This window comes from Ambystoma mexicanum, chromosome 13 (genome assembly GCF_040938575.1).
Source record: "Ambystoma mexicanum isolate Mex_15411 chromosome 13, UKY_AmexF1_1, whole genome shotgun sequence".
Lineage (NCBI taxonomy): Eukaryota > Metazoa > Chordata > Amphibia > Caudata > Ambystomatidae > Ambystoma > Ambystoma mexicanum.
Window position 1 is genome coordinate 821,458,099 of NC_090938.1, and position 21,935 is coordinate 821,480,033.

General features: G+C 51.4%; 1 protein-coding gene across 2 annotated transcripts in view; it reads left to right on the plus strand.

Moving 5' to 3' along the window:
* LOC138522069 (antigen peptide transporter 2-like) overlaps positions 1–21,935 on the plus strand; it is a 249,280-nt gene that overhangs the window by 12,150 nt on the left and 215,195 nt on the right. For both annotated transcript variants that reach the window (XM_069635307.1, XM_069635308.1), the window contains exon 2: positions 18,759–19,338. In XM_069635307.1, coding sequence (XP_069491408.1) covers positions 18,798–19,338 — 541 coding nt within the window. In that variant the 5' untranslated portion in view covers positions 18,759–18,797. The remainder of the gene's footprint in view (positions 1–18,758; positions 19,339–21,935) is intronic.

The following is a 21,935-nucleotide window of genomic DNA, read 5'->3' on the forward strand; positions in this document are numbered from 1 at the left end:
ATCTCCTGTGCTCTCCCTGCCTCCTGTGCGGTCTCTGCCTCCCGTGTAGTCTCTGCCTCTTGTGCTCGCTGTTCCCTTTTCAGTCCCCATCTCCTGTGCTGTCTCTGCCTCTCATGCTCTCTGATCTCTTTTCAGTCCCCCATCTCCTGTGCTGTCTCTGCCTCTCATGCTCTCTGATGCCTTTTCAGTCCCCCATCTCCTGTGCTGTCTCTGCCTCTCATGCTCTCTGATCCCTTTTCGGTCCCCCATCTCATGTGCTCTCCCTGCCTCCTGTGCGGTCTCTGCCTCCCATGTAGTCTCTGCCTCTTGTGCTCTCTGTTCCCTTTTCAGTCCCCATCTCCTGTGCTGTCTCCGCCTCTCATGCTCTCTGATCCCTTTTCAGTCCGCGATCTCCTGTGCTGTCTCTGCCTCTCATGCTCTCTGATCCCTTTTCAGTCCCCGATCTCCTGTGCTGTCTCTGCCTCTTGTGCTCTCGGATACCTTTTCAGTCCCCCATCTCCTGTGCTGTCTCTGCCTCTCATGCTCTCTGATGCCTTTTCAGTCCCCATCTCCTGTGCGGTCTCTGCCTCCTGTGCTGTCTCTGCCTCTCATGCTCTCTGATCCCTTTTTGGTCCCCCATCTCCTGTGCTCTCCCTGCCTCCTGTGCGGTCTCTGCCTCCCGTGTAGTCTCTGCCTCTTGTGCGCTCTGTTCCCCTTTCAGTCCCCATTTCCTGTGCTGTCTCTGCCTCTCATGCTCTCTGATCCTTTTTCAGTCCCCCATCTCCTGTGCTGTCTCTGCCTCTCATGCTCTCTGATGCCTTTTCAGTCCCCATCTCCTGTGCTGTCTCTGCCTCTCATGCTCTCTGATCCCTTTTCGGTCCCCCATCTCCTGTGCTCTCCCTGCCTCCTGTGCTGTCTCTGCCTCTCATGCTCTCTCCTTTTTCAGTCCCCCATCTCCTGTGCTGTCTCTGCCTCCCATGCGCTCTGATCCCTTTTCAGTCCCCCATCTCCTGTGCTGTTTCTGCCTCTCATGCTCTCTCCTTTTTCAGTCCCCCATCTCCCGTGCTGTCTCTGCCTCTCATGCTCTCTGATCCCTTTTCGGTCCCCCATCTCCTGTGCTCTCCCTGCCTCCTGTGCGGTCTCTGCCTCCAGTGTAGTCTCTGCCTCTTATGCTCTCTGTTCCCTTTTCAGTCCCCATCTCCTGTGCTGTGTCTGCCTCTCATGCTCTCTGATCCCTTTTCAGTCCCTCCATCTCCTGTGCTGTCTCTGTCTCTCATGCTCTCTGAGCCCTTTTCAGTCCCCCATCTCCTGTGCTGTCTCTGCCTCTCATGCTCTCTGATCCCTTTTCAGTCCCCCATCTCCTGTGCGGTCTCTGCCTCCTCTGCTGCTGCTTTCGTCTTTCCTTTGGTGTCTCGGCCTCCTCTGCTACCACTGCAGTCTCTGCTTCCCGTGCTGTTGCTGTCTCTTGTGCTGTCTCTGCCTCCTGTGCTGGCAGTTCCTGCTTCCATCTCAGCCTCCTGTGCTGTCTCCCTACTTCCATTACCTCCATGTCCACTCTTCCTCCTCCCAGTACTTACCTCATGAGGTCCCTGCCTCTGACACAGGACCTTCTTCTATTTCTTTAAATCCTGATAACTCCTCCCCCACACCCACATCACTCAGTTTAATTTTTCCTGCCTCCGGCAGGTTGGACTTTTTCTTCCTGGTGCGGGGCACTGGGGAGCACCGATTGCTGGCCCCCCGGGGGGGGCCTGTGTGGCGGGGCCCTCGGCTCCCTCAGGTGCGGCGCTGCTCCTGGGTCCCCTGCGGGGCTTGGGGTCACAGTTGAGCCAGATTGCCTTGGTCGGTTCTTTGCTGGGCTCTGGACCGCCGCATGAGTATTGTGTCCCGGGTCCTGCATGGCCCGGGGGAAGGTAAGGAGAGGGGAGGACTGTACTTGATGTTTTTCCCCTCTCCTGCTGGTTTTGCCATCTTGACTCCTTCGACAGGCCGTTTCTTCATGCTCCGTGTACACATCTTTATTGGAAATGATGGCAAGCACTTGGCAGTATGGGCTAGCCTTCCCTTTTGTTGTGAGGCCTCTCTGCTTCTTGCTGTGGGGTGACAGTGGCAGAGAGTCTTTGAAAGTGCGGGGCTCTGGTCTGTCGCAGGCATGTCTCATACCACCTGCTCCTCAGACACACACAGCCCAGGATGCACCGGATGTTAGCTGCATTCTCCGGTGGAAGGTAAGGAGAGGGGAGGACTGTGCTTGATGTTTTTCCCCTCTCCTGCTGGTTTGCCCATCTTGACTCCTTCAACAGGCCGTTTCCTCGTGCTCTGTGTACACATCTTTATTGGAAATTATGGCAATCACTTGGCAGTATGGGCTAGCCTTCCCTTTTGTTGTGAGGCCTCTCTGCTTCTTGTCGTGGGGTGACAGTGTCAGAGAGTCTTTGAAAGTGCGGGGGCTCTGTTCTGTCGCAGCCATGTCACATACCACCCGCTCCTCTGACACACACAGCCCAGGATGCACTGGATGTTAGCTGCATTCTTTGCGTGCAGCCTGTGAAAACGGCACAGATATGGACACGTCTGCTAGTGGCCGGAAGGGTAGTGGCCTGGCATAGTCGACGCTTCGGGTTCGAGTCTCAGCGGTGCTGACTCGGCCCTTCATCCTTCCTAGGCCGACGCATTGGAACCATTTAGAGCATGGGGCTACTAGCTACTTGATACAGGGCTCAAACCACCTCTCAGTCATGTGGCGAGTTAGTGGTGTGTTTGGGTCTGTGCTAGCCATGGACGCAGTCTCCTTGTCCTGTCCTCTTCCTCCGAACTGCGCGGGGGAAGGTCGAAGGAGATGATTTTCTTTTCCCTTGGCCGGCATGGAATTATAGAAAATGCATCATGGGAGTAACGGCCATGCAGGGGGTTCCCAGTGTCTCTTCTTTTAGGGCCTAGGTCCTCCGGTGCCGACGTGTTGCTTTCACGCCTCCTCTCAGACGCGGGGAGGTAATATGGCAGATGGTGGCACATGTCTGTGCTTAGAGGGGTTCTCAGAGCCCCTGGTGCCGGTGGAGGGGGATGTCCCTTCAGTGGGTTTTTCCAGTATAGGCATACCCCAGGTATGGGGTTGCCTTTGATGTCTGCTATCTGGGATGGATTGTTTTGCCCCGCTTTGTGACAGTACTCTGCCCTTTTGACCCCAGCCTGGTGGCTCCTCTGTCGGCTGAGGGGGCCATGGTCTGCTGGACTTCTGGGCTGTCCTGTATCTTCCTTTTGATAGGTCGGATCTTTTTGTGGGCTGACAAGCATGCTGTTATATTGCGGCGCAGGCCTGCTTCAATGTCCTGTGAATTTCCTCTGGTGCAGGTGCAGTGACTGGCGGTTTTCCCTGGCTCCTCGTCGTTATCTTCTCGGAGGTGTATGGGACCGGTAGGGTTCGGCTTCCTGGGTAATGGGCTCCTTCTGGAGGGGGGTATCGGTTTCCGTTCCTGTCTCCTCCTGTCCAGGTTTGCATGGTTAGGACTTGGGTAGCCAGCTCACGGTCCAAGTAGTTGGCCATGGGATCCGTTCTCTCCGAATGGTTGTTGTGGGTTACCGTCTTGCCCGTTCCTCTCCCTGTTCGGGGTCAAGTTTTCTACTCGCGGGTGTTCCTGGTCCCTATGCCTTCTAGGATGTGTCACCTGCTTATGGGTCTCAAGACCCTGCACTGCTTGTCCGGACGGAACGCTTCAATGTGGAGGCTTTGCGGAACGTACTCTGGATGTTGTGCAGGGGGGGATTGGATGAGATTTTCGGTTCCGAGTGCTCGCGTCCGGGGTGCAATTGGCTCCCGGAGTGTTCTCCATGCTGCTGGCTCCCCTGGTGGTGCATTTGCATCTGCAAGGAGTGCAGATTTTTTTTTCCCTACCTGGACGATTGGTTGGTCGAGGAGCCCTGTCGGCAGGCTATCCTGCCTCGTCTCCCTTTAGTCTGCCAGGCATTGTGGGACTGGGGTTTGCTAGTGAACTGGCGGAAGTCTCAGCTGGAGCCTTCTCAGGATCTAGTTTTCATTGGGGCACTGGTTTGCACCGGGATGGAGAGGGTGTTCCTGTCCCTAGGGAGGGTCCGTCGCTTGCTGGCTGCTCTGGGCTGGGTTCTCAGAAGGCAGTATGTCTTGGCTCGCCTGTTTCTGAAGTTACGGGGCACACGTGGCGTCTTGCGTGTTTTCTAGTTCCTTGGGCCCGTCTTCAGTTACGTCCCTGGTGTCTTATACTCTCTCCCGCTGGCTCCCGACGTCTCGGCTTTCGTAGTTTTGATGTCAGTGTCCCCAGCGCTGCGAGTCTCCCTGCTATGGTGGCGGGGGGTTCAAAGTCTACAGGCTGAGGTGTCCATGGTCCTTTCTCCTGTGGCCTCTCTTACTACCGACGGCAGCAGAATGGGTTGAGGGCTCTACATTGGGGGTTGTGAGATCTGGGGAGAGCCAGTGATAATCCAATTTGCGAGAGTTGGGCCATTATCCAAGCTCTGGTGTACTTCGAGGAGTTGCTGGACGGTCAGCGGTTTTGGTCCGAACGTACAATACATCGGCCTTGGCATATGTCAACTGCAAAAGGGGTTCCGGCCACTCCTTGAATGCTCTGACAGCGCTTATAGGCACCCGGGAGGAATCTCATCTGGTGTCTCTGGTGGCCTAACATATCAGAGGGGTGGACAATGCTCAAGCGGATCTTCTCAGACGCCGGTTTCACTCCTCTGCGGAACTGGTCCTGTCGGCCCAGGTCTTTGCGGTGACCTGTGTCAGATTAGGGTCCCCGGTTCTAGACCTGTTTGCATCCCCGGCCTCGGCAGAAGTTCCACTCTTCTGCTCTCGGTTTCAGGCCGAGGGGATTGGGGGATGGACGCCCTCTCTGTACAGTGGCCTTGGGGTTTTCCTTTATGCCTTTCTGCCTATTCCCCTTCTGCCCCGGGTGGTTTGGCGCATCAGAGTGTCCAGGGTGACTGTGTTGTTGTTAGCTCCGTTCTGGTCCCGCCGGAGTTGGCTCCCCTCTCTGTTGGAGCTTCGGTCCCAGGAACCTTGGCTGGTTCCGAGGTGGGCGTGTCCCCTTCAAGGGGATTTGCGGTTGGAAGTCCACCGGATGCAGTGCGCAGTGTGGCTATTGCTCAGTCTAGGTTATTATTTCGGGGGTTCTCAGATCCTGTAGTTGAGTCCATAATGGATGCTCTTGGACCTTCCACTCTGAAGGTGTTCGGCAGGCATTGGGGCAATTTCCGAGACTGGTATGGGTGGTCTGGGATCCCTCCCCTGCAGTCTGGCCTCCCTGCTATCCTTCAATTCCTCCAGGTGGGGTTTTGACAGGGGCCTGGCAGTTTTTTTTTCTCCAGGCATCGCTCTCAGTGGGCCTCCATTAAATTCCTTTTGGGGGACTCTGATGGTCACTTGGATGGGGAGGTGTTGGTGGGGAAGTTGCTCCAGGGTTTTTCTTCTTCCTGTCCTTGTGCTGATAAAGGGCCTCCCCCTTGGGATCTCCCTCTTGTATTACGGTTCCTTCAAGGGCCTCCTTTTGAGCCCATTTCCGAGATTAATATCAAACATTTTACACTGAAATCTGCTTTTCTTATTGCCCTCACTTCTGCCCGTATGCTTGGGGAGATTGGGGCTCTCTTATGTCACCGTCCTTTCCTGAGGGTGCTGCCGGACTCGGTGGTGCCGAGGTGTGGTCCGAAGTTTCTCCCTTAAGTTGTCTCTCGGTTTTCACACCTCTCAGGTTCTGGTTCTCCCTGACTTCTTTCATGATCCGAGAACACCTGAGGAGGTGGCTTGGCATAACATTGACGTCCGGCGGGACGTGTTGGAGTATTTGGCTAGGTTTGCTTTTTTCCACCAATCTGATAGTCTTCTGATTGCTTGTGGTCCGGCTGAGGCTGGGCATAAGGAATCTGTGGTTTCCATTTTCCGGTGGTTCCGGGTTGTGATCTCCAGGGCCTATGTGGCTTCTGGCCTGCCTGTGCCTGCGCACGATCAGGGGTGGTCCGCCAGGGGTTTGGCGGCTTCCTGGGCATATGCAAGGAGGGTTTTCTCTGCAAGAGATTTGTATGGCTGCCGCCTTGGCTGGTCTAGGCATTTTCATCAACCGCTATGGGTTGAGTTTCTCCCACTCGGGGGTTGGTTCCTTCGTGGTTGGAGTTTTGTCTGTGGGGATGTGAATTAAGTTATTGTGGGTGTGTGTTTTGCTGCTCTATTTTTGTCTCTGTTTCTCATTGGGACCTTTTCCCTGTTGCTGCTTTGGTATACCTCATGAGGTAAGTAATGGGACGAGGGAGAGTGGACGTGGAGGTAATGCTCTGATTACTTACCCGTAATCTTCATTACTCCTAGTCCCACACATCCTCGTCACAGTACTGACGACCCTCCTCACCCTCCCTGCGGGGAAGGTCCCATGCTCCGGCTTGGTAATATGAAACTGAGTGACATGGATGTGGGGGAGGAGTTATAGGGATTTAAAGAAATAGAAGAAGGTCCTGTGTCGGAGGCAGGGGCCTCATGAGGTAAGTACTGTGGCGAGGAAGAGTAGGACTGGGAGTAATGAAGATTACTGGTAAGTAATCAGAGCATCTCTGCCTCCTGTACTCTCTCTGCCTCCCGTGCTGTCTCTGCCTCTCATACTCTCTGATCCCTGTTCAGTCCCCCATCTCCTGTGCTGTTTCTGCCTCATGCTCTCTGATCCCTTTTCAGTCCCCCATCTCCTGTGCTGTCTCTGCCTCCCGTGCTCTCGGATCCCTTTTCAGTCCCTCATCTCCTGTGCTGTCTCTGCCTCTCATGCTCTCTGATCCCTTTTCAGTCCCCCATCTCCTGTGCTGTCTCTGACTCTCATCCTCTCTGATCCCTTTTCAGTCCCCCATTTCCTGTGCTGACTCTGCCTGTCATGCTCTCTGAACCCTTTTCAGTCCCCATCTCCTTTGCTGTCTCTGCCTCTCATGCTCTCTGATCCCTTTTCAGTCCCTCATCTCCTGTGCTGTCTCTGCCTCTCATGCTCTCTGATCCCTTTTCAGTCCCCGTCTCTGACTCTCATGCTCTCTGATCCCTTTTCAGTCCCCCATCTCCTGTGCTGACTCTGCCTGTCATGCTCTCTGACCCCTTTTCAGCCCCCCATCTCCTGTGCGGTCTCTGCCTCTCATGCTCTCTGGTCCATTTTCAGTCCCCCATCTCCTGTGCTGTCTCTGCCTCTCATGCTCTCTGATACCTTTTCAGTCCCCCATCTCCTGTGCGGTCTTTGACTCCTCTGTTGCTGCTTTCGTCTTTCTTTTGGTGTCTCGTCCTCCTCTGCTACCACTGCAGTCTCTGCCTCCTGTGCTGTCTCTGCCTCCCATGCTCTCTGATCCCTTTTCAGTCCCTTATCTCCTGTGCTGTCTCTGCCTCTCATGCTCTCTGATCCCTTTTCAGTCCCCCATCTCCTGGGCTGTCTCTGTCTCTCCTGCTCTGTGATCCCTTTTCACTCCCCCATCTCCTGTGCTCTCTCTGCCTCTCATGCTCTCTGATCCCTCTTCAGTCCCCCATCTCCTGTGCTGTCTCTGCCGCTCATGCTCTCTGATGCCTTTTCAGTCCCCCATTCCCTGTGCTGTCTCTGCCTCTCATGCTCTCTGTTCTCTTTTCAGTCCCCCATCTCCTGTGCTGTCTCTGCCTCTCATCCTGTCTGATCCCTTTTCAGTTCCCCCCATCTCCTGTGCTGTCTCTGCCTCTAATGCTCTCTGATCCCCGTTCAGTCCCCCATCTCCTGTGCTGTCTCTGCCTCATGCTCTCTGATCCCTTTTCAGCCCACCGTCTTCTGTGCGGTCTCTGCCTCTCATGCTTTCTGATCCCTTTTCAGTCCCCCATCCATACATGCCAACCCTCCCGATTTAGGCGGGAGACTCCCGATTTTTCAGCGAAAAATCGGGCTATTTTTCACTGTCTCCCGCCTGAAATAGCTGTAACCCCAATGCATTCCTATGGGGAATTGTTGGTCTCCCGATTTCCCTTTGGAAATCTCCCTCCCAGCTGTGTCTGAATGTTGGCATGTATGCCCATCTCCTGTGCTGTCTCTGCCTCTCATGCTCTCTGATCCCTTTTCCATAGCTCTCAACCATTTGTGTTGCAAAGGCGGGTGAAAACACCCGATTTTATTTTTGGCGGGTGAGAGGCCCATTGAAACGAATGGGCATGCTGGAGGCTTGGCGGGTGAGGCAGCTGTTTACAAGGCGGGTGACACCCGCCAAAAGCGTATGAGTTGAGAGCTATGCCTTTTCAGTCCCCCATCTCCTGTGCTGTCTCTGCCTCTCATGCTCTCTGATCCCTTTTCAGTCCCCCATCTCCTGTGTGGTCTCTGCCTCCTCTGCTGCTGTTTTCGTCTTTCTTTTGGTGTCTCGTCCTCCGCTGCTACCACCGCAGTCTCTGCCTCCTGTGCTGTCTCTGCCTCTTGCTCTCTGATCCCTTTTCAGTCCCCATCTCCTTTGCTGTCTCTGCCTCTCATGCTCTCTGATCCCTTTTCAATCCCTCATCTCCTGTGCTGTCTCTGCCTCTCATGCTCTCTGATCCCTTTTCAGTCCCCCATCTCCTGTGCTGTCTCTGCCTCTCATGCTCTCTGATCCCTTTTCAGTCCCCCATCTCCTGTGCTGTCTCTGCCTCATGCTCTCTGATCCCTTTTCAGTCCCCTGTCTCCTGTGCTGCCTCTGCCTCCTGTGCTGTCTCTGCCTCCAGTGCTGTCTCTGCCTCTTGTGCTCTCTGAAGCCTTTTCAGTCCCCCCATCTCCTGTGCTGTCCCTGCCTCTCATGCTCTCTGATCCCTTTTCAGTCCCCCATCTACTGGGCGGTCTCTGCCTCCTGTGCTGCTGTTTTTGTCTTTCTTTTGGTGTCTCGTCCTCCTCTGCTACCACTGCTGGCTCTTCCTCCTGTTCTGCCTCTGCCTCTTGTGCTCTCTGTAACTGCTTCCAGCTCTGCCTCCTGTGCGGTCTCTGCCTCTCATGCTTTCAGATCCCTTTTCAGTCCCCCATCTCCTGTGCAGTCTCTGCCTTCTGTACTGGCAGTTCCTGCTTCAATCTCTGCCTCCTGTGTTGTCTCTGCCTGTTGTGCTCTCTGATCCCCTTTCAGTCCCCCATCTCCTGGCGGTCTCTGCCTCCGGTGCTGTCTCTGCCACTTGTGCTCTCTGATCCCTTTTCAGTCCCCCATCTCCTGTGCGATCTCTGCCTCCTCTACTGCTGCTTTCGTGTTTCTTTTGGTGTCTCGTCCTCCTCTGCTAACACTGTAGTCTCTGCCTCCTGTGCTGTCTCTGCCTCCTGTGCTGTCTCTGCCTCCTGTGCTGTCTCTGCCTCCTGTGCTGTCTCTGCCTCTTGTGCTGTCTCTGCCTCCTGTGCTGGCTGTTCCTGCTTCCATCTCTGCCTCCTGTTCTGTCTCTGATCCCTTTTCAGTCCCCCATCTCCTGTGCTGTCTCTGCCTCTCATGCTCTCTGATCCCCCTTCAGTCCCCCATGTCCGGTGCTGTCTCTGCCTCTCATGCTCTCTGATCCCTTTTCAGTCCCCCATCTCCTGTGCTGTCTCTGCCTCTCATGCTCTCTGATCCCCCTTCAGTCCCCCATCTCCTGTGCTGTCTCTGCCTCCTCTGCTGCTGCTGCTTTTTTCGTATTTCTTTTGGTGTCTCGTCCTCCTCTGCTACCCCTTTAGTCTCTGCCTCCCGTGCGGTCTCTGTCTCCTGTACTCACTTCTCATTCTTCAGTCCAGATGTCGCCCTCATGTTTCTGGCCCTGGCCTGGTGGCGTGTTTACATTCCTTAAATCCAAGCCAAGGAAGGGCCACTTGCTTTTCTTTCTACCACTCCTATGTCAGCAGCATATATGATGGCATGTAGACCCAGTATTCAGCTCTGGGCATATTGCCTTACTTTTGCAAACAGTATTGCAGCTTCAGCCATTGATGGGGGTTCAGCCTTCACTGTGGGTCTGCACCCCGGCCTCTCTAACTGGCATTAGATCACCTTGTGCCCGGGTGCTAACGATGGCTTGCGCCTGGACTCGCTTGCTACACTGCTTATAACTAAGTATAAAATAAGCATAGATCGGTGCCCACCCCTCCCCGCCTCCCCCCCGATTCTTCAGTCCCCACTTGAAACCCCGTCCCTATAACCCAACCCAGCTGTAAACATAGGGGTGCGAGCCAACCCGAAAATAGAATAGATGCCAGCTCCTTCCTGCCAAGGAGATGGTCCTCCCCCCTTCCTGCCGCAGGAGATGGGCCTCCCCCCTTCCTGCCGCAGGAGATGGGCCTCCCCCTTCCTGCCGCAGGAGATGGGCCTCCCCCCTTCCTGCCACAGGAGATGGGCCTCTCCCCTTCCTGCCACAGGAGATGGGCCTCTCCCCTGAGTGCCTACCGTTGCCAGCCCCCCAATGGACCACAGGCACCAAGGTGGACTTCGAAAGGGGACCCCTAAGCATAAAATGAGAAATGAACATTAATGACTAAACCATTTAGCACTGCTATTCTCCCCCCCCATCATCTCATTAGTTGTGTCAAGAGTATCCAACGGAAAGAAAGTCTCAGGAGTGATCTCCATCATCTCATTAGTTGTGTCAAGAGTATCCAACGGAAAGAAAGTCTCAGGAGTGATCTCCATCATCTCATTAGTTGTGCCAAGAGAATCCAACGGAAAGAAAGTCTCAGGAGTGATCTCCATCATCTCATTAGTTGTGTCAAGAGTATCCAACGGAAAGAAAGTCTCAGGAGTGATCTCCATCATCTCATTAGTTGTGTCAAGAGTATCCAACGGAAAGAAAGTCTCAGGAGTGATCTCCCTCATCTCATTAGTTGTGTCAAGAGTATCCAATGGAAAGAAAGTCTCAAGAGTGATCTCCCTCATCTCCAGAGCTGTGATTAAAGGACCAAATGGGAAGGTTGCACCTCAAGTGATTTTCCTCATCCCAGTTGTTGTGTCAAAGAGACTTAAGAGCGAAGAACATAAGTCTCTCTCAACAATCGATTCTCAAGAGGGACATTTAGGCTAGAGAGCCTCATGGGAACGGTCTCCTTTCTCAGAGTCTTAGAAGGAATCCAGGACACTATGGGAACAGCTTACCTTGTTCTCATTGACAAGAGAAAGATAAAGAAAGTCAAGGAATAACTGTACATTGGAAGCAAAAGGAGTGCATGGCCTTTAAACAAGTCTGGCTTGTTGTCCCATAGGACTCTGGAGTGAGGACGGTGCCGTTGCTTCTGTGACGACTCTGCCTCTCGGTGCCACTGCGCCCGCCGGAGTCAGACCAGGTGGGCGCAGCGGACCCGGCAGGCAGACTCGTAGTGTGGCGGTCCAGAAACAAGGGTGCCAGTGAGCTTACCAGCACCCATGCTTCTGGAGCACCACACTGTTAATGAGGCCCAATGTCTTTTATTAGTGGTAGGGTTAGAGTAGGCTTGTTTGGACAGAGGATGGAGTTAGTGAGTTTGACAACCACCCTGACGATGAGCACCCAAGTTATTCTTTAGTTAGGTTGGGAAGACCCTTTGGCAATAGGGAAGAGAGGTTTTTTCCATTATTATTTAAATAAAGATTATTGAACATGCCACCCCTTTATCCGACTCCTTCCTCCAGCATGCCGTAGTGGCCACTGTTATATATTGTAATGGCAACATCTTCCCCAGCTATTGTGCCACTTCTGTGATTTACAAACTATTACATTACATAATCTAAACAGCACTTTGTTCACAGCTCATTCTTGTGGATCTGAGAGCCAAGCTCAGACTTCTAGCTTGGCTCGCCCTACGGATTGTGTGGTTTTTCCACCTCTCGAGACATTCTGCTGTTCTGAGGCGCAGAGTTTCCCTCTGCTCTTGAACTGCAGAGAGAAGGCTGCTGAGCCACAGGGAAGCGGCATAGAGGTTCTCTCTGCTCTTGTACTGCAGAGAGAAGGCTGCTGAGCCACAGGGAAGCTGCTGCTGCTCTGAGGCGTAGAGCTTGTCTCTGCTCTTGCCCTGCAGAGAGAAGGCTGCTGAGCCACAGGGAAGCTGCTGCTGCTCTGAGGCGCAGAGTTTCCCTCTGCTCTTGTACTGCAGAGAGAAGGCTGCTGTGCCACTCGGAAGCTGATGCTGCTCTGAGGCGCAGAGTTTCCCTCTGCTCTTGCACTGCAGAGAGAAGGCTGCTGAGCCAGAGGGAAGCGGCATAGAGGTTCTCTCTGCTCTTGCACTGCAGAGAGAAGGCTGCAGGCCATAGGGAAACTGCTGCTGCTCTGAGGCATAGAGGTTCTCTCTGCTCTTGCACTGCAGAGAGAAGGCTTCTGAGCCACTGTGAAGCTGCTGCTGCTCTGAGGCGTAGAGGCTCTCTCTGCTCTTGCCTCCTCCACAGGGGCCTGCAGCCATAGGTCCCCACCACTGTTTGCGGAGGGGCCCCACTGCAGTAAGTAACAGGGATTAAGTGAAGCGGAGCCAAGAACATGTATGGTGTTGCGTTGGAGCACACAATACGCTACTGATGCATAGAATTAAAGTACTGTGTGGTGTGAGGAGTGTGAGAAACCAAAGGGTTCTCACTCCTACTGCCCTTGCACACTCTATGCAGGTGGCCAGGGAAAGCCCATCGCCATTGGATCCTGACCGTGGGGGCTGGGGAATGATGGAGGATCATCTGGCTGGAGGACCCTTGGGGATGGGAAGTGAGGTACCTTTGTGCGAGACATGGTATCCACCTTTTTCTCAGGATAGTCAACCTGATCTTCCCCTGACATTTATGGGTCACTGTAAATGTATTCCACTTCTCTCCCCCTTTAAGAATGTATGACAATAGGTAGACTAAGACGAAGCAACTAGGAGCTATGAAGATTACCTCCATTACCCATTCCCGTACTGGGACGAAGAAGAGGCCTGAAGGTCAGACATGTCCCACCAATTCACTTAATTAGGCCAGGCAAGGCAAGCCCTTAACCATCACCTGTATCCTGTTATCCGGGGCTACATGCAGAACAGAGAGTACGGGACAGAGTATGAGACAGAGCATGGGTCGGAGTACAAACAGGAGAACCAGAGTGGATGCCGAAGGAGAGGAGGAGCCCAGATGCCAAGACGCCAGAGGAAACCCTTGGGATGCCGCTGGCCTGTACATGCGGATCCGAAGCTAGCAGCAAGCACTGCATTAAGGCGGAGGCAGAGCTCCATACATTAGCCGGCGAGTGCGAAGAGAATCACCCGGCTATTTGGCGGTCCCTCGGGAGGACGAAACAAAGCAAAGGAGCTGCCAAGACTGGGTAAGTGTCGGGGACACTTATAATACCCGGGGCACTCAAAGGAGGAAGTACAGATAATAGCGGTTAATGCAATACGACCAAATTGAATGAAACTGAACACGTTACTACTACTGAATACCAAAACTGAATGAAATATATTGAATCAAATGAAATAAGTGAAAGTAACTTCCTGCATTAAACAAAATGGATCAAGTTACTTTTTATTGAACATCGAACTGAACAAAATAAGTAAAAGCAACAGATCACAATGAACGAAAAGGACCACGTTGCTCATATTGAACTGAATGAAAACAAGTGAAAATAACCGTTTTGAATATCATATTGAATGAGCTGAACAAATCTCACATTTATTGAACACTATTTGGAATACTGCAAGTAAGATGACCTTTCTTTTGAACACAGAACTGAAAGATGGAAACCAAGAGATATTTGATTTTATTGAAAGCAACACAGATTACAAACTGAACTATTCATATGAATGCAATGGTGCAAGATGAACCAGCTTTGATGAACATTAAAGTAAAAGTCCAAAGAAAGCTACATATAAAGAAAGAAACAAATGTTTTAAGTTGTGAAGCTGAACTTTTTAAGGAACTGGCTACTAAGTCTAATAATGAGCTTTGAAGGAGACCTGGAAGTTCCTGGTTGCTTGACCTGTAATGGGTGGACCCTGTGGTCTGAAACTGCTCCTTGACCAGAGAACTCCTTTATGCCAACAAGGAAGCTTTCTGCGGTGAAAGCAGCAAGTCGACACTTGATAACCATCAGACTAGCCGTGGTGAAAGCAGGAAATGGACACTTGATAACCATCAGACTTGCTGTGGTGAAAGCAGGAAATCGACTCTTGATGACCATCAGACTTGCTGTGGTGAAAGCAGGAAATCGACTCTTGATAACCATCAGACTTGCTGTGGTGAAAGCAGGAAATCGACTCTTGATAACCACCAGACTTGCTGTGGTGAAAGCAGGAAATGGACACTTGATAACCATCAGACTTGCTGTGGTGAAAGCAGGAAATGGACTCTTGATAACCATCAGACTTGCTGTGGTGAAAGCAGGAAATTGACACTTGATAACCATCAGACTTGCTGTGGTGAAAGCAGGAAATGGACACTTGATAACCATCAGACTTGCTGTGGTGAAAGCAGGAAATGGACTCTTGATAACCATCAGACCTGTGTAAGTCCAGTGGAAAGACTCAAAGCCTCAAGATATTCCCTTTTGATATTGGCTTTAAGCTTGGGGAAGGGACCACCAAGCTTTGGTGCCCTGAAACTGTGTTGCCTTGGAACTTTGTTGAACTCGGTGAAGGGCACACTAACCTTTATACTACTGTATTTCCTCACACATTCAAAGGAGGACAGATTGAACTTTGTGGTGAATGTAATGGCATTTGGGAGCAAAAGGCTGACGAGCAAGTCAGAGCTGGAAGTAGCTCAGAACGTTATGTTTGGAACACTATTTGAGTTATGGTTGATGTCCCTACACACATGATTGTATTAGTTGAGGGGACAGGTGTAGGATTTAGACGCAGATAGATTTTTATGTTGAACCTACTGCCACTGATGTTTCTTCGTTTCTTTAGGTCGGGTAATCCCGCCTTAGTATAGGGCAAGTGAGGTCTTACTCCATCCTGACTTTTATTTCATAAAATATTGTTCATTGTTCCTTTGAATCTGTTGACTGTGTCTCCTTCCATGATGCCAACCTCCCAGGAGTCAGAAATTGTCATGTTTTTGGTTAAACACATTTATTAAATATAAATGGGTTGGGTAAGTCCCTCTCTGGCCCTATTCTAAAGAAGAACGTCCCTACTTAGAAACCAAAAACGAAGGATCTGTCTTGTCAGGATGTCGATTACTGAAAAGCCGTCCTTCTGTCCAAAACGTCCTCTCTTGACCCTCACGCTACAAATAAAACCACACAGGGGTGCAAGGACATGTCTTTAACTTGATTTGGCAAAAGTATAAGAATAAATCCAAAGGAAATGTTCTCCAAGGTAAAGACCCTTGCCCAGAGGGTGGTCCCCTTCCCCTGGATTCTTAAATAGGATGGCACACATGTCTCTTTAGCCAACAGCTCCTTTGTGTTTTTACTGAACTCACAATGTTTCTTTTATTTTTATTTATTTTATTGAGCATGTGTTCGGCGCTTTACACAACAGAATTGTGTTTCAAAGCCCCACAAGGCCAAATGGGAAGGGAACAGGGGAGTAATGACAATGGCAAAACAGTGAAATACACTCATGGTCCTACTAGGCTTTGTGGCATTCGACTGTGCAAGTGCAGTGAGGAGAAGTGCAGGAGACAGGGAGGGAGGGCGGGGGGTGCAGAGGAGTGGGCAAGTGCTGGTGGAGGGACCAGGGGGGAAGTGCTAAGGGAAGCCAAGGAGGAGAACCTCAGGCTAAGTGCTAGTGCAAGGCGACTCCCAAGTGTGGGATGCAGAGCCGCCAAGCAGTGGCCCGCAAGGGCAGTGCAGTGGGGGGTGTGGGTGAGGTGCTGGTATCGACTGGGAAGAAGGGCCTGGAATCCTGTGAGATAAATGAGGATCTGGCCACCAGTCAACGCGGCAGTGGGGTGATTAGCAGAGAAGGTGAAGGGGGAATGAGGTAGAGAACAGCAGATTTTTTAGCAGTTTCTGGAACTTAAGGAGGTCCGGCTCAAGTCTGAGAGGGGCAGAGAGGCTGCTCCAAAGGGAAGCAGCAGCCGAGGACAGAGACCTGCCCCACACTCTCTGCTTGGAGAAGCGTCTGACCCTCAGAGAGTTGCAGTTAGAGCGTGTAGGGCTCTATCAGGGGAGTATTTAGGGAGTGAGAGATGGAGATAGCGTGGTCCTAGGCCCCAGAAGACCTTGTGGATAATACAGAGGGTTTTGAATCTGATCCTTGCAGCCACTGGGAACCAGTGGAGAGATTTTAGGGCTGAAAAAATACAGTCCCTGGGCTTGAGGCCAAGGATAAGTCTTGCAGCCCTATTCTGGATTAGCTGGAGGGGGCGTAAGGAGGAAAGAGGGAGATTGAGAAAGAGACTGTTTCAGCAGTCCAACCTAGAGAGGACCAGAGCTCTGGAGACATTGAGTTGTTAGGGGAAGGTGGGGAACAGCTCCTGTTTAAGGAATACGTTCTATAACAGTCTTTCTGTAGTATTTCTTTTAACTTTGCAGACCCCCTGGTATACTCTCCTGCCAGAAATATTTATGCAATTTCAGCTGCCTGGTGTACTCTCCTGCCAGGACTTTCCGTATAGTATTTTTCAGATTACCTGGTATACTCCCCTGCCGTGAACCTTTATTCAATTTCAGCTGCCTGGTGTACTCATCTGCCAGGACTTGTTATGAGGTTCACAGTTCTTTGGCTATACCACAATACCATGGGTTCTACGTGATTTCGCCGCCTGATTTTACATCGTGGGACTTTTCATCGCCACCCTTTCATCGCCAATTATTTATTATTTTTTTTTTATGGGGGGCTGCGCCCCCCTAAACCGCCCCTTACTTAAATAAACATACCCCAACCCGCACAAACACCCCCCCCTAAAAAAAATTTGAAAAAAAAAAATTTGGCGATGAAAAGTCCCACGATGTAAAATCAGGAGACGAAATGCGTGTATACCAATACCATGAGGTGCTTGGTATATCTGTATATGATAACATTTGCTCAAACCTTTCCCCATACTGGCATCTCGTGCATTTGTACTTGATTGGGGTTTGCCTTTGTACTTTACCTTGACTGCATTCAAACAAACTTCTGGCATTTTCTGCATCAGCAATTTTGTACCATTCAAACATTTGTTGGTGCGCTTGTGGAACGCCCGGGGTCACCAGCTGATTTGGGCAGACTCACCAGTTCCTTCCAGAATCTCTGATCCTGCTGTGTGGTTCCTTCATCCACTTAACACTCTGGAATATGCAGACGTTCTTCCAGCCTCCTGTGCAGCTCCACTGTCACACGCCGGCTTTCCTTTTTGGGTCAGACTGGAGAACACTGTCTCTTCAAGCGGCTCAACATCCAGGAGCTCCTAAGTGGCTCCCAGTATCATCACAGCCCTTCTTGCTCAAACGCAGCATTTCTCCTCCTGACCTGGCAGTCTTCTCCGTCCCACCACCTCTGTCCGTGTGCCTCGCATTCATGAGCCTCAGCATGGGGTTCAACATCTTCTCCTGCGCTGCTCGATTCAGTTGTGCGGTGCCATCTTTAAATGTCCCAAGCGCTGAAGACTTGGAAAAACAACGAGCCTGCCTGTCACTTTACACAAACTCCCTCATCCTCCTCCTCGTCTCAGCACCTGGGTGGTGTCACTTTACCAAACTCCCTCATCCTCCTCCTCGTCTCAGTACCTGGGTGGTGTCACTTTACCAAACTCCCTCATCCTCCTCCTCGTCTCAGCACCTGGGTGGTGTCACTTTACACAAACTCCCTCATCCTCCCACTCGTCTCAGCACCTGGGTGGTGTCACTTTTCACAAACTCCCTTATTCTTGTCTCAGTAGCTGGGTGGTGTCACTTTACAGAAACTCCCTCATCCTCCCCTTCGTCTCAGCACCTGGGTGGTTATGGGTGTTTGAGTCCATGGATGTCAATGGACTTTTTTAGAAGGTTTTTCTCAGAGATGTCACATAAAGTCACCTCAGAAACAAAAGGTGTTATGCGTGAGTTGTGCGTGTTTGGGGCAAAGGTGGGGGCCTGACCAGCATGACTATAGGCCATTAATTATAAGAACTCTGCTATTACAGGGTCTTCTTCACGTGAAAGGGGGGAATACCATGTATCATTCGATGGGTTCAGGGTATCTCCACGGTAATGGTCTCCTCCCATGTGATCCTCCCTCATATAGTCAGCCCCAGGGTCGGGATCGGGTAGTGGCTGCCACCCCCTGGCCACATGGGAGGAGGTCACTGCCGGGAAAACAGGGATGAGTCCATCCGATTCACCACAGTGGATGCAGTTTAAGGCCCAATGTCCTGCACAGTGATGTCTGCATGGGTCATTGATCTCACATGGACCCTTGCATGGTCCCTTCACTGCCAGAAGCACAAGGACACAAGATCTGTCTTTTTGCTTTTCTTTTAGGAATATGCAGCCATAGTCCAAGTGTGTTCACCTGTCCCCTACCCCTGCACCACCGTGTCTCCAGCCTGAGGGTGGAGCACCTCCATGTCTCCAGCCTGAGGGTGGAGCCCTCCACGTCTCCCTCCTGAGGGTGGAGCACCTCCATGTCTCCATCCTGAGGCGGGAGCACCTCCATGTCTCCAGCCTGAGGGTGGAGCACCTCCACGTCTCCCTCCTGAGGGTGGAGCACCTCCACGTCTCCCTCCTGAGGGTGGAACACCTCCATGTCTCCAGCCTGAGGGTGGAGCACCGCCATGTCTCCATCCTGAGAGTGGAGCACCTCCATTTTCCCTCCTGAGAGTGGAGCACCTCCATGTCTCCATCCTGAGGGTGGAACACCTCCATGTCTCCATCCTGAGGGTGGAGCACAGCGTGAGTCTTCATGTTGATTCGCTTCTAGAGATATTTAGCCATGTGGTGCACATCTTTTACCATGTCCTCTTCTCTCTCACAGGTAGTGTGGACGCTCTCTGCTGCTGCTATCCTGAAGACCATGGCCGTCCTCATCATGGGCATCCTGCTCCACCTCTCCGCCTACGCCCTCTGTGATATCCTCTTCAACTCCTTCGTGGCTTGCCCTCTCCTGAGGTTTTACCCCTTTGGGATTCTCAGCTACATCTGGTTCTTGGCTTCTCTCAAATTCCCCCTACTTCTGGGCATAGCTTGGAGGTTCAGTGGTAAGTGGTGGCACACCAGGGAGGACTTCAGGAGTAGGGCCCTCTCCCTATGCCTCGTGGTGCTCTCCTTCACACCGGCAGTCTATGGAACCGCCAGACTCCTCATCTTCTGGGCACCGGTGGAGGTGCACTCTGGGTGGCTCTTGTCACTGCCAGCAGCCCTAGCCTCTGGGATAGCCTGCTGGATCTGGGGCCTCTTGCTGACTTGTGGGTCCCAGGTGGGACCACTCCAGGATGGACAAAGGGAGAAGAGAGGCCTCAAGACCTGGGTGGCCATTGGCCGGCTGTGGCGATACTCCAAGGATGACATGGCGTACCTAGCAGGGGCGTTCCTCTTCCTGACCTTCGCTGTAGTCGGTGAGTGCAAGTGAGTGAGTGTGTGTGTGTGTGTGTCTGCGAGTTCCTGTCTGTATATCTCTTTATGGAGAAGTGAGAGGACTATTCTTGACATTGCATCACTGCACAATACAAATTCATTAAAGGAACCATTTCAATCATATTCATAAACAGTGAACCAAACCGACACAAGAAAAGCATTTTAAAAAATGCAATGAAAGCAACATTCATTATAAGGAAATAAAGATGGGATGCAACTCGAACTATGGATAAGCATAATAAAACACGAGTTGTGAGAGCCTTCTGGAATTCCAACTTAATAGGTGGAATTCGGTAGGCAGGGATAGAATTCCAGGCCCAGGGGACATTGGCAGAGAAGGCCTGGTCAGAAAGGCACAGCTAAACATTGGGATAGTGTTTGTAAGACTGTCAGTGCTCCTGGGGAGTCTTGAACCTCAGGAAATGTTCAGCCTAGCTGCTAAATAAGCAGGATTTCCCAGTACCGCTGCCTTCTAAGTAATGGAGCAGATCTTGCAGCGTGCAGTCCAGCTGCTGAATAAGCAGGATTTCCCAGTACCGGTGCTTTCTAAGTAATGGAGCAGATCTTGCAGCGTGCAGTCTAGATGCTAAATAAGCAGGATATCCCAGTACCGCTGCTTTCTAAGTAATGGAGCAGATCTTGCAGAGTGCAGTCTAGCTGCTGAATAAGCAGGATTTCCCAGTACCGCTGCTTTCTAAGTAATGGTTCAGATCTTGCAGCGTGCAGTCCAGCTGCTGAATAAGCAGGATTTCCCTGTACTTCTGCTTTCTAAGTAATGGAGCAGATCTTGCAGCGTGCAGCCTAGCTGCTAAATAAGCAGGATTTCCCAGTACCGCTGCCTTCTAAGTAATGGAGCAGATCTTTCAGCGTGCAGTCTAGCTGCTAAATAAGCAGGATTTCCCAGTACCGCTGCTTTCTAAGTAATGCAGCAGAGCTTGCAGCGTGCAGTCCAGCTGCTAAATAAGTAGGATTTCCCAGTACCGCTGCTTTCTAAGTAATGGAGCAGATCTTGCAGCGTGCAGTCCAGCTGCTAAATAAGCAGGATTTCCCAGTACCGCTGCTTTCTAAGTAATGGAGCAGATCTTGCAGCCTAGCTGCTAAATAAGCAGGATTTCCCAGTACCGCTGCTTTCTAAGTAATGGAGCAGATCTTGCCGCGTGCAGCCTAGCAGCTAAATAAGCAGGATTTCCCAGTACCGCTGCTTTCTAAGTAATGGAGCAGATCTTGCAGCGTGCAGTCCAGCTGCTAAATAAGTAGGATTTCCCAGTAGTGCTGCTTTATTAGTAATGGTGCAGATCTTGCAGTGCGCATTCCAGCTGCTAAATAAGCAGGATTTCCCAGTACTGCTGCTTTCTAAGTAATGGAGCAGATCTTGCAGTGTGCAGCCTAGCTGCTAAATAAGCAGGATTTCCCAGTACCGCTGCTTTCTAAGTAATGGAGCAGATCTTGCAGCGTGCAGTCTAGCTGCTAAATAAGCAGGATTTCCCAGTACCGCTGCTTTCTAAGTAATGGAGCAGATCTTGCAGCGTGCAGCCTAGCTGCTAAATAAGCAGGATTTCCCAGTACCGCTGCTTTCTAAGTAATGGAGCAGATCTTGCAGCGTGCAGTCTAGCTGCTAAATAAGCAGGATTTCCCAGTACCGCTGCTTTCTAAGTAATGGAGCAGATCTTGCAGCGCGCAGTCCAGCTGCTAAATACGCAGGATTTCCCAGTACTGCTGCTTTCTAAGTAATGGAGCAGATCTTGCAGAGTGCAGTCTAGCTGCTAAATAAGCAGGATTTCCCAGGACCGCTGCTTTCGAAGTAATGGAGCAGATCTTGCAGCGTGCAGTCTAGCTGCTAAATAAGTAGGATTTCCCGGTACGGCTGCTGTCTAAGTAATAGAGCAGATCTTGCAGCGTGCAGTCTAGCTGCTAAATAAGCAGGATTTCCCAGTACCGCTGCTTTCTAAGTAATGGAGCAGATCTTGCAGCGTGCAGTCTAGCTGCTAAATAAGCAGGATTTCCCAGTACCGCTGCTTTCTAAGTAATGGAGCAGATCTTGCAGTGTGCAGTCTAGCTGCTGAATAAGCAGGATTTCCCAGTACCGCTGCTTTATTAGTAATGGAGCAGATATTGCAGCGTGCAGTCTAGCTGCTGAATAAGCAGGATATCCCAGTACCGCTGCTTTCTAAGTAATGGAGCAGATATTGCAGCTTGCAGTCTAGCTGCTAAATAAGCAGGATTTCCCAGTACCGCTGCTTTCTAAGTAATGGAGCAGATCTTGCAGTATGCAGTCCATCTGCAAAAATAAGCAGGATTTCCCCGTACTGCTGCTTTCTAAGTAATGGAGCAGATCTTGCAGCGTGCAGTCCAGCTGCTAAATAAGCTGGATTTCCCAGTACTGCTGCTTTCTAAGTAATGGAGTAGATCTTGCAGCGCACAGTCCAGCTGCTAAATAAGCTGGATTTCCCAGTACTGCTGCTTTCTAAGTAATGGAGCAGATCTTGCAGTGTGCAGCCTAGCTGCTAAATAAGCAGGATTTCCCAGTACCGCTGCTTTCTAAGTAATGGAGCAGATCTTGCAGCGTGCAGTCTAGCTG